The following is a 12,595-nucleotide window of genomic DNA, read 5'->3' as shown; positions in this document are numbered from 1 at the left end:
GTTATGACAAAGACAAAAACAGGTTGCAATGTATTTGTTTATGTCAAGTTGTCAACAAACAATGTCATTTTTTTTTAAAATGTCATAACTGAGATGCTGTTGTTCTTATAAGCATACTTAAAATCCCATTCACATCATGACAATAAAGGTTTCATAAAAAATCTTTTGAACTTAAGATGTGTCTTCAAATCATTACAAACTCAAACTTTTTTTCTAGAATAGCTGTTTTTTAAAACGAGTTTAAGCAGAATTAAAATGATTAAAGTGTTAATGCTCAAATGTTAAACCCACCTTTGCAGCCTCAACCATTCGAGCAGTGGCATCTGCCAGCAGTTTGGCAGCCGCAAGAAGCTTCTTGGAGTTGTTGACATCCACCTCCACCTCAGCATCTGATCTCATGGCGTTCACAAGGTCAGAGGTCGCCTGGGCAAGAACCCGCGCCTGCCGGACCATCTCACCTACAACAAAGAATGACACATCTCTATTACTAGAGCAGCGTAGAATGCATAAACAAATGAACTATGCAAAGTAGACTAGGAATTTAAATGTTTTAGATGCCACACAGCCACAGACATATGAATATAGTCATTCAAATAACAAAAAGGCATCAAGAATATTTATTGCTTGTATAAAAACCTAATTTATAGTGTGAATATAAAATGTGGCTTGGAAAATATTTACTTTATATTACATTTACTAATATAGTACTTTACATAATTAGTAGAATAATTAGTAAATTAATAATATACTGTAATTATTCAATTTTTCTTTTCTTGGTTTCTACATTTTTTTGTTATAAATTATGATCAAAGTTTAAATTATCTACAATAATTGTTATACTTATAAATATTAGATTTTTATTCTTGAATAACTGTATACTTAAAGTAATAAAATGTTTGATTTCTTTGGGTTTTATTTTCATTAATAAGATGGATTGTATTAAAGGGCTGCACAGTGGGTAGCACGTTCGTCTCACAGCAAGAAGGTCGCTCTTTTAAGCCTTGGCTGGGTCAGTTGGTGTTTCTGTGTGGAGTTTGCATGTTCACCCCATGTTCGCGTGGGTTTCCTCTGGGTGCTCCGGTTTCCACCACAAGTCCAAAGACATGCGTATAAGTGAATTGGGTAGGCTAAATTGTCCGTAGTGAAGGTGTGTGAATGAGTGTGTATGGATGTTTCCCAGAAATGGGTAGCAGCTGGAAGGGCATCCGCTGCATAAAACATATGCTGTATAAGTTGGTGGTTCATTCTTCTGTGGTGACCCCAGATTAATGAAGGGACTAAGCCAAAAAGAAAATGAATGAACGATTTTATTGATAAATATTAACTATTAATAAGAAGTTTTTAAACTTTTCTCCAAATATTTTCTCCTCAGCCCTTCCTTGCTGCCCCCTGAAGATCCCTGAACACCTGAAACGGACTTTAAATTTAAAGTAATGTCAAGGATATTCTTTAAAAATAAATGATTAACATTATTTAGCAAAAACACATTAAACTGTCTGAACCTTTTAAACAGTAATAATATGTTTTACCATTTCAAATATATTATGTTCTTTGGAGATTTCCAATCAAACGCAAAAAAAACCCATAACAGGTAAAAAATATTTATAACTATAAATTAAAAAATAAATGATATATGATCAATCAATCAATCAATCAATCAATCAAATGATCATATTTTACAATTATGATTGCTGAAGAATGCGTCACTTAAGTTTGCCTTTTAATTTTTCCACCACATGAAGAAATGACATTTTAAAATACTGTGAAATAGTAAACAGTTATTTCTAAATTTTAAATACTTTAGGTTGAGCACATCTTTCCAGATACATCTTTCCAAATCATTAAAAATGACTATTATTGTACATGATGCATTGATCTCACCAGCATCCCCCATAGAGCTGAAGATGTTCTCTGTGACGTTCATGATGGTGTCTGTGGCCTGGTCGTAGCGTCCAATGGGCTCTCCGCGGGTAGCGTAGTTCCTGACGTGTGTGAGGAGGTCACTTAGAGCCTGTGTGACGATACCGGCTGCTGCGCTGACAGCCTTAAGGAGCTCTCCATCGCTGGTGGCCGACAGACAGGCCTTCACACAACCTTCAACCGAACGATCCACCAGTTTCCCTGCTTCAATCAGCTGCTCCTGACATACCGGAGAGCTGATCGTGGGGCTCACAACCTACATAAACACATCAGTGATCATTTTATTTTAATCTGGATCAAAACAAGACATGCGTGTTAGATGAGGATGAAAGGAAAAAAAAATTCCATTTGCCAAATGCGTGGCTTTAAAATCATGAGAGGGGTAGTTTCCCCAAAACTGAAATTTGTCTATATTTACCCATTCTTTAACTGTTCCAGACTCGTTTGAGTTTCTTATTTGTAAATGTCAATTTTATTCATATTATACACAACCAAATGATAACCAATGTGCTGCACAATACAAATCACAAAGAGAAGGATATAAAACTGCAGCTAAAATAAACAATTCTCACTGATAAAATGCCAAATCAAAGAGGTAAGTTTTCAACCTAGATTTAAAAACAGACAGATATGAAACAGATCTTTCCACAATCTATGACCAGCTACTGTGAAAGCACGGTCACATTGCATCACATCTGCATTTCAGCTTCGACTTAGGTATGCATAATAATCAATGGTTTGATGACCGAAGAGACTGATCAGGATATACAGAAAGCAACTCTCGTCTATCTGCTGCAGAAATATTATAAACATTCAGAACATGAGGTGATGTCTGCAGAAGCTGTTTTAGGGGGAGACTAGCAGACATTATTATCACTGTGGTTGCTCTGGCTCAGTCCCGCTCGTCACCAAAGGTACAGTACATGATACGAAGACACACACATACATATGGGTTTGTTTGATGTCAGAGTACGGTACGTTTAGATAGTGTGAATGTGTCTTCTGAACTCCGGTGCGCACCCGTGAACCGCACCAGAGGCCGCCTGAAAGAGGTGGTCTGGTGTATGGTTCACACGAACTCTGGTCTGGTTCCAACTGAACAACAAACTATCGTTTTCATACTGTTCATTCGCGTGTGTGTGTATCTGTTTGTGTCTGTGTATTACGTACAATAAAGCTTGAGTACGGTCCCGGCAACTGAACTAAGTGAATGCACTCTTAGTGATTTAAAAACCAAGAGAAGAATGTTAAAAGTGACACAATAGTGCACAGGCAACCAGTGCAAAGAGCGTAAGACTAGTCTGATGTGGTCATGTGTTTTGGTACCGGTTAAAAACTTTGCAGCAGCATTTTGAACTAACTGTAAACAGGATAGAGTTGTCTGACTAATCCCAAAATATAGTGAGTTACAGTAGTCCAACATAGACGTAATAAAAGCATGAATTATTTTTTCAAAGATTTTTCAAGATAAAATAGGTTTGACAGATTTTAAGAGTCGAAGCTGAAAAAAAGCAGGACTTAAGCACTGGATTTATCGGTTTTTCAAATCTCAAGCCATCATCAAAGATGACACCCAGATTTTTTTACCCAAGGCTTCACAGAAAAGCTTGATTTACCAAGATTTACTGTTGGTTGCCTAAAAGACTTTCATGGGCCATACAGAATTATTTCAGTTTTACTCTCGTTAAAATCTAAAAAGTTCAAATACAGCCATGCTTTCACATGCGCCAAGCAAGATATAAGAGTCTCCAACCCACTTGAGCTCGGTTTTAAGGGCAGGTCAATTTGAGTGTCATCTGCATAACAGTGAAAATACAGACCATAAGCTCTTCTGCACAACACAAAAGGAGATATTTAGAGGAAAGCTGGAAATGTGGAACCATTGACTTCCATGGTATTTTTTGTTTTCGGTTTCCAGCTTCCTTCAAAATATCTTCTTTTGTGTTTAACAAAGTCATGAAGGTTTGGTACCACTCGAGGATGATTGAATGTTTTTGCTGTTGTTTTTGTTTGTTTGTAACTGGAGCTAAATACTGGAGATATAGATTATATTCATTTTTTACAATTTATTTTTGCTAAAAAAAAACAAACAAACAAAAAAAAAAAACTCTAAAACTGTATTTAGATTAACATTGTTAAAAATCATTTCAAAAGGATAAACAGAACAAAACTAATTCCACACAGAGGGAATTGAAACACAATCCAACAGATCATGCTTCATAGTTAAAGTGCTTTTACAAATAGAACAGGAGGGATGATCTTCTCCAAGTATTAAAAACTTGTATGTTGTCTTGGAGTGACAATGAATAAAAACAATCTGATTTCACTGGTTGGAAAACCAAAAGTTTGTTTTAAAAAAATAATGAGTCGATTTTTGGGGGGAATCATCCCTTTAATCTGTGATTTCCCCCTCAATTATGACTGTGTGTGTGTGTGTGTGTTTTCACCTTGGCACAGGCCACTAGTTGTGAAGTGGAAAGGGCACACTGGGTGGCAGCAGCGATAACCCTGTTCTGCATCACGCTGTCTTCAGAAACCTGCGCCACGTTCTTGGCCTTCAGAACCATCATAGCTGCTGCATTGGCCACAGCTTTTGCCAAGTTCATCAGCACATCCTAAAACAGACACATATATACAGGCTCAGGGTGATAAACACGCGTCATGCATTGTATACTTTATTAGACGCCTGTGTACCTGGAAGCGCTCATCGGTTTCATTCTCTCCAATCTGTCTGAGCAGATCTCCACTGGCCTGACCAATGCTGCCGGCTGCAGTCAGAACAGTCTGTCGAGGCTGAGTGACAGAACATAAACTAGTAAATATAGATTTCTCTCTCAATAGCTTCATAGTAGTGCAATGTTGCTGGAATTCTAATGAAATTTAATTCAGGGATAATAATAAAAAAATAAAGACTCAAAATGTTACATTTGACATCTGGAAAGAAAACGTCACATAAAAAAACATGCAAATCAGTTATAAAAGTAAAACCAAGTTAACAAACTGAGCATTTAAATGTGGAAAAACAATTCATGAAACAATGAATGAATGAATGAATGAATGAATGAATGAAAAAACAAACAATAAATGAAACAATGAATGAATGAATGAATGAATGAATGAATGAATGAATGAACGAATGAATGAAAAAACAAACAATAAATGAAACCATGAATGATCGAAACTGCATAAATGAATGAATGAAACTGCATAAAAGAATGAAAGAATTAATGGAATAATAAATGAATGAATAAATGAATGAATGAAACTGCATAAAGAGTGCAATAAATGAATGAAAGGATGAAAGAATAAATTAATAAATAAATGAAATAATTAATTAACAAAAATTTCTGAAATAACAGCATGAATGAAAGAAAGTAACTGCTTAAAAGAAAGAATGGATGAAACTGCATAAGAATGAATGAACGAAACCGCATAAAAGAATGAAAGAATGAATAAAAGGATAAAATAATGGATGAATGAGTTGATGAAATTTCATAAAAGAATAAAAAAGCATGAATGAAAGTAACTGGATAAAAAAATATTGAAAATGAATGAATAAAATTGCATAAAAGAATTATTGAAGGCATTATTGAATTATTGAATGAATGAAATTTCAGAAAACAATAAAAGCATGAACGAAAGAATGAATGAAAGAAAGAAACTGCATAAAAGAATGAATGAAAACTAATGAATGAATGAAACTGCATAAAAGAATTTAAAAAATGAATGAATGAATTAATGAATGAATTTTATCCCTAAAAATGCAGTGTAGTATTTTTGGGAGAAAACGAATACAAAATCTTTGACAATGATGCTTCTACAGTTGGCACCTCTCCTGACGTGGGCTCGACAGCTTTGAGCAGGTCAGAAACGGCTCCGGTTAGGGTCCTGGCAGCTCTCATCAGATCATGCCCACTGCCAACCTCATCCTCCATCAGAGCCGCCAGCAGCTTCACTCCCTTCGACATCTCTGTCAGGTTTGAGGAAATGGTGGTGATGGCACAGCCCACTGCAGTGTAATCAGTGTCTGTTGGGTCACCTGTGGAAATGAGACAGGACATTTAGCCAATCATTACACAGCAGAGGTGCATTCCAAACTTCAAAGTGTATATATAGTAAATGCTCTGACATATTTAAAGTGATAGTGAACCCAAAAACAAAAATTAACTTTGTTTACTGAATCCAAACCTTTAGGGGTTTGTTTTTTTCTGTTGAACAAAACAACATAATTTAAAGAAAGTTGATAAAACCTGCAACTATTGAATTCCATAGTAGGAAATAAAAAATACTATAGAAGTCAGTGGTTACAGGTTTTCAGCTATCTTTAAAATATTTCAAACAGGTTTAGAACTGATGAATAAATGATAAGACTATTTTTAGTTTTTAAGAGTCATGTTGTATATTACTAAAGACTAATTTCTTTGTTTAAAAGGCTTTACCGGCAGTCAGATTGACCACAGAGGCAGTTCCAGCTGTGATGGCATCCACCTGAGAGTGAATGTCATGCTTGGACTCGTCCATTTTGTTCTGAATCCACATCTTAGAAGCCTGAATGTGAAGTAAAAATGAATAAAAGTAAAAATTAAACAGAAGCAGCATGTACACACAGACATCACCTACAGTTGAAGTCAGAGTTATTAGCTCCCCTTTGAATTTATTATTATTTTTTTTAAATATTTCCCAAATGATGTTTAACAGAGCAAGAAAAACTTCACAGTATGTCTGATCATATTATTTCTTTTCGAGAAAGTCTTATTTGTTTTATTTTGGCTAGAATAAAAGCAGTTTTTTAATTTTTTAAAATCCATTTTAAGGTCAAAATTATTATCCCCTCTAAGCTAGATTTTTTCGATAGTCTACTGAACAAACCCTCGTTATAAAATAAGTGCCTAATTACCCTAACCTGCCTAGTTAACCTAATTAACCTAGTTAAGCCTTTAAATGTCACTTTAAGCTGTACAGAAGTGTCTTGAAAATATCTAGTCAAATATTATGTACTGTCAACATGGCAAAGATAAAATAAATCAGTTATTAGAAATGAGTTATTAAAACTTTTATGTTTATAAATGTGCTGGAAAAATCTTCTCTCCATTAAACAGAAATTGGGGAATAAAAAATAAACAAACAGGGGTGCTAATAATTCTGACTTCAACTGTATGTACTATATAAGTGCAGGTTAAGTATGTTTACACATAATAATTTTAATGTTTAAAAGCTATTAGTTACTAGTTAATTAGTTAAATTTATTAGTAACTAATAAAGTTATGGTAACTACTAGTAAACTTTTCCTAATTTGACTGTAATGCCATAATGTGCACATTTTGTAAAGTTGCTTTGAAACAATAATTATTGTAAAAAGCACTAATAACTAAACAACAAATAAACTTGAAATGAAGCAAATAGACTAGTATTAATACAACTGAAAATTACAGGAGAGTAAATGTGAAGCCTATTACATTAATCAAGCAGAAATAAAAATAAGAAAAATAAATTAATGAAATTAAAAGTTCCCTAAATAAATTATTACACATATTATTGTATTATTTTGGTAATACATATGCTTTGTGTTCAAGATGATTTCTCATGTTCATGTTTTCTCATCACAAATAAAATGTACTGTTAAAATAAAATTTATATAGGTAATAAGTACAAGCAAGTAAAAAAAAATCTATGATATTAAATAGAGATTAAATTTGTAGCGTAGTGTTTGTTTTTTCACAACATCAACTAAACTGAAACAAAATAAAGTAAAAAGTTGATAAGTTAATAAATAAGAAAGCATCTCATGCATGCAAAAAAATGCTAAACTTTTCACGGCATCTAAATATTGCTGTACTCTGGTGATTTGAGGAGCTTCTTTCATCCTCATTTTTAAGTAGCTTTGGACAAAAGCATCTGCAAAATGAATAAATGCAAATGTAATCGTCTCACCATGTCATCCCCAAGTGGTGGCAGCTCCTCCACCTCCTCCAGATCGTCCTGCGCCTGCTGCACCGCCTGCATACTGGTGTTAATGGTTCCCACAAGAGCCTGCTGGGCTGCACTCTGATCACCCAAGTAAAAAAATTCAATAACTACACTGTGAGCCACCAATACATCTCAAATATGATCGCAATAAACTGGTGAACAACCAATATGTATTACTCAAGGGCTGATGCTAATATCTAGATAGCCAAGAGGCCAATATGAGGTCATTAAATGCATTTTATTGTAATTAGTTTGTTTACTTATTGCTACATCAGCAACGTATGGCTCTTTTATGGCAGGATTAATATAGATAAAAAACTTATTACATAATATTAGTTTTATTTTCAAATAACGAGAGCGTTTTGGTAAGCGTGGACTCACCAGTGGTGGCATGTGTCCAAGATGCATCTGTCCAGTTGTGATCTGTTGTTGTGGAGCAGGCATTGTACCCATGTTCAGCGTTTCTGCCCCAACAGAACCAGACCTCAAGATGCCAGGCAGTGCCACAGAGCCATGCTCGACCCGTCCCACACGGTTAAACTGCTGCTGCAATATAGTGGATCTGTGAAAGACAGGGAACAAGAGAGGTGGATAATGTTTTCAAAAAAACATAGAAGTGTTTATAGACTCTTTTTTAGAAATGCTTCTGTTTTCTACATTTGTTTGTATAGCTAAGATCGATTTTTGTTCTATTTTCTATAGACATACTCTTCATATCTAAAGTTTTAAGTATTTTATATTTGGTCTTATTTTCTATAGCTTTAACTTCTATTTCAATGTCAAAAATTGTCTGTTTGTTTTACTTATTATTCTCCATAATTTAGATTATTATTAGGGCTGCACAATATCGGAACATACTGACGTTGCAATATTTTTTTAATAAGTAAAATTTCACCAGATGACTTGAATATTTATGCACATTTACTTCCATGCAAAATCATCATAATTAATATAAATTTATGAATTCTTTACAAAAAAAAGAGCTCTCACTCTCATTCTCACTCTATTTGTAAAGAATTCAGAAATTTGGATTAATTATGATGACTTTTCAGAGTAGAGTATGTGCATAAAATATGATTTCAAAAACAATAAGCAAAGTTAATACAGCAGATCAAAGATACAAAATAAATAAACAACAATTTATATGATTTTTTAAGGGAGTCGAACAGTACTGATGAACAGGAATTAAATAATTAAATGAAAAATAACACTATATTGTTTTAATTATGTAAATAAGTATATTGATATTGTGAGCTACAAATGTTTAATTTATTGTGGCCAATAAATCTTCTTAAATTTGCTTGGAATTCTTACACGGTCACAGGCCTTAAAAACATATATATATATATATATATATTTTATATAATATATATACATTTTCTCTCTAATTTTCATTCATTTTTCTTCGGCTTAGTCTCTATTTCAGAGGTCGCCACAGCAGAATAAACCGCAAACTGTTCCAGCATTTGTTTTACACAGCAGATGCCCTTCCAGCCACAGCCCAATACTGGGAAACACCCATACACACTCATTCACACACACTAATACACTACAGCCAATTTAGTTTATTCAATTCACCTACAGTATAGCAAATGTCTTTGGATTGAGGAGGAAACCGGAGTACCAGGAGGAAACCCACGAGAACACGGGGAAGAACAAACTCCACACATAAATGTCAACTAGCCCAACCAGGACTCGAACCAGCGACCCCTCTCCAATGTTAAAATCTAAAATTACTATTCCTATAAAATGTGATATTACTAAAATAGTAATCCGCTATGTTTTATCTCTGGTCAACTTTAATCCAGAAGATCCTGCGATGTGACTATCGGGATTCGCACATTGTGATATCAATGCTGAAAGGATATATTCTGCAGACCTTATTCTTATTGGCATTATTTTGTTTTTGTTTTTTTCACGGGGGATTGTATAAGCCCCTCACAGCACATTGTACTGTGTATATGACAAACAGAATGTGAATTTGGATGGAGTGATAAGGAAAGGGCAATGTTTGTGTGCCGGTAACTCTGCATTTGGGGCTTATTCAAGCAGAGGAGACGCCAGCAGTCATTAAAAACACACTGAGAATAGAAACAGTGTGCTGAACAGGTAACCTCAGCTTCATCTAGATAAATACAGACTCAGATAAGTTTGTTTTTCCACTGTGCTTTTCCTGTAAGGCTGTACTGGTCTGAGCAAAGACATTTCCAAAGAAAAATTGCCAAGAAATGACAAAACCTTGAAAGGAAATATGGTTATCATCAAAGCTAACTAAAAATGTGCGCGTCTGTCTTACTTTTTTGGAGAAACGGATTCCTCTAACATGGTGGCCTCCTCATCTCCCTCTAAACCAAACCGGTCCTTACTTTGTTTCTGTAACAACGAATAAACACACAGTTTATACACATTTACATAGAAGATTTAGATCTCATTACCTCAATAATGCCAATTTGTAATATACAAATACTAAATAGACTTTTTTCAAAAGGAATAGTTCACCCAATACTGACAACTCGCTTTATTTGTTTTAACCCTTCATGATTTTTTTTCTGTTGAAAACAAAAGATATTTTAAAGAAAACTGTTGACCATTGACTTCCATTGTACTTGTTGTTCCAAACAGGTTTTCAGCTTTCTTCAAAATATATCTTTTAGTATTTAACCAAGTAAAAAAACTCACTTGAGTGAATTGTCAATTTTTTGGGATGAACTATGTCTTTAACAGAAACCTTTTTATGAAAGCTCAAAATAATTGAATGTTGAATAACTCATGAGAGAAAAGCAGTTAAGTGAGTGAATACTGGCCTTCTTGAGAATGATATCGATGTAACCAGCTATAAGCTGAGAAATCTGCTCCCCCTCAGTGGTTTGAACAGAGTAGTAGCTTTCCTGATACTCCCCGAAATCCTGCATATGGACATGAACAGGGCTTTTTGGTTATTTATTGTAGCATTAAACAAAAGAGTTGTGCATCTTAATAGACCCTTTTCACATTTCTGAGTTTCTCAGCAGCAGATGTCGTCAGAATACAACAAATATTTTTTTTACAAGCCTATTTGCTAAAATAATAAAAGTAAAACTCCACAATGGTGTTATCAAGACTTTCAGAAAAAGGAAAAAAAATGTGTGAGACCGATAATGGCAGCCAGAAAAACAAACTTTTAATAAGCCTTAGAGAAGACATTCACTACAACGTATTTCAGGTTTCTTGTCAGGTATATTTTAAAATGAGATTTATCTGATGACATAATAATATTAAGGATTTTAAGGATCCCTATTTTAAGGATCCCGGTGTAGCCTATACGCTAATTAATATTATTTTAAACCTTTATACTTTGCCACTAACTTTCAAACAACTAATATAGATCTTACTCTTTTGTATAGCCAGACTCTTTTATATATTTTAATAAAGTACAGGTCGAAAAAACAAAAGCTTGATATTAAGTTATTAAGTATAATATAACATAAGACAATAATAAGACAAAAAGTCTAATATATATATATATATAAGCAGCACAACATTTTCAGCTATAATAACAATAACAACAACAAAAACAACAACAACAACGAAAATATACTAAACAAATATACTATAACAATTCTAAAAAGAATTTCAGTCCCATTTTGTATTAAGTGGCCCTAACTAATATATACTTACATAGAAATTAATAGTTTGTTACAATGTACTTATTGTGTAAATATTTGTATTTACCGTGTACTTATGCTTGATTAACTACGTGTATGTAATTACATTCGTAACTAACTTTTGTAATTACATTTGTAAATACACTGTTGACCATCCCATACACCTTAACCTACCCTTAAACCTACCCATGCCACCAAACCTGTTCATAACCCAACCTCTATCCCAACTCAAAAGAACCACAAGTGTTCTCAAATACATTATAAACACAGTAAGTACATTGTATTTATTTTTTTGATGTAAGTACATAGTAGTTAGGGACACTTAATATAAAGTGGGACCAAAATTTCAAAAATGCTTCCTGTAAACCAGCATATGTAAATGATTTCTGCATGATTATGTGAGGATGAAGACCTGAGAAATACAATTCAACTACATTGTAAAATATGTTAATATATATACATATTTTTTTTAATTGTAATCCCGTTTCACAACATGATTACATCATACTCTATGTTGGCCAAATTCAGTTAAAGTGAGAATTATTAGCCCCCCTGAATCAATACCCCCACGGTTTATATTTTCCCCAACTTCAGTTTAACGGAAAAAAATACTTTTTCAACACAATTCTAAACATAACAGCTTTAATAACTCATTCCTAATAACTGATTTAATTTATCTTTGCCATGATGACAGTAAATAATATTTTACTAGATATTTTTCAAGACATTTCTATACAGCTTAGTGACATCAAAAAAAAAAAAGTTTAAAGGGGCTAATAATTTTGACCTTAAAATGTTTTTAAAAAATTTAAAATATTCTAATCGAAATAAAAGAAATAAGACTTTCTAAAGAAGAAAAAAAAATTATCAGACATACTGTAAAAATTTCCTTGCTCTGTTAAACATCATTTGGCAAATATAAAAAAAGAAAAAGAAAATTCAAAGGGGGCTAATAATTCTTCAACAGTAGATACAGCTTTGATAAGTATATGAATATATAATCATAATAAAACATAAGACTTTTCCTGATTCCAAAAAAAAAAAAAATTGAGCTATCAATTAAA

At 33.5% G+C, this 12,595-nt stretch overlaps 1 protein-coding gene across 14 annotated transcripts in view; it reads right to left on the bottom strand.

Annotated features, from left to right (window-relative positions):
• The window catches only part of tln2a (talin 2a), a 79,173-nt gene that overhangs the window by 27,746 nt on the left and 38,832 nt on the right, over positions 1-12,595 (bottom strand). For all 14 annotated transcript variants that reach the window (NM_201193.2, XM_068222309.2, XM_073906625.1 and 11 more), the window contains 10 exon segments: positions 292-458; positions 1,882-2,176; positions 4,368-4,535; positions 4,615-4,713; positions 5,751-5,959; positions 6,360-6,468; positions 7,852-7,965; positions 8,269-8,449; positions 10,184-10,260; positions 10,692-10,793. In NM_201193.2, coding sequence (NP_957487.2) covers positions 292-458; positions 1,882-2,176; positions 4,368-4,535; positions 4,615-4,713; positions 5,751-5,959; positions 6,360-6,468; positions 7,852-7,965; positions 8,269-8,449; positions 10,184-10,260; positions 10,692-10,793 — 1,521 coding nt within the window.

This window comes from Danio rerio, chromosome 7 (genome assembly GCF_049306965.1).
Source record: "Danio rerio strain Tuebingen ecotype United States chromosome 7, GRCz12tu, whole genome shotgun sequence".
Lineage (NCBI taxonomy): Eukaryota > Metazoa > Chordata > Actinopteri > Cypriniformes > Danionidae > Danio > Danio rerio.
This window is presented reverse-complemented; position numbering and strand designations above follow the sequence as displayed.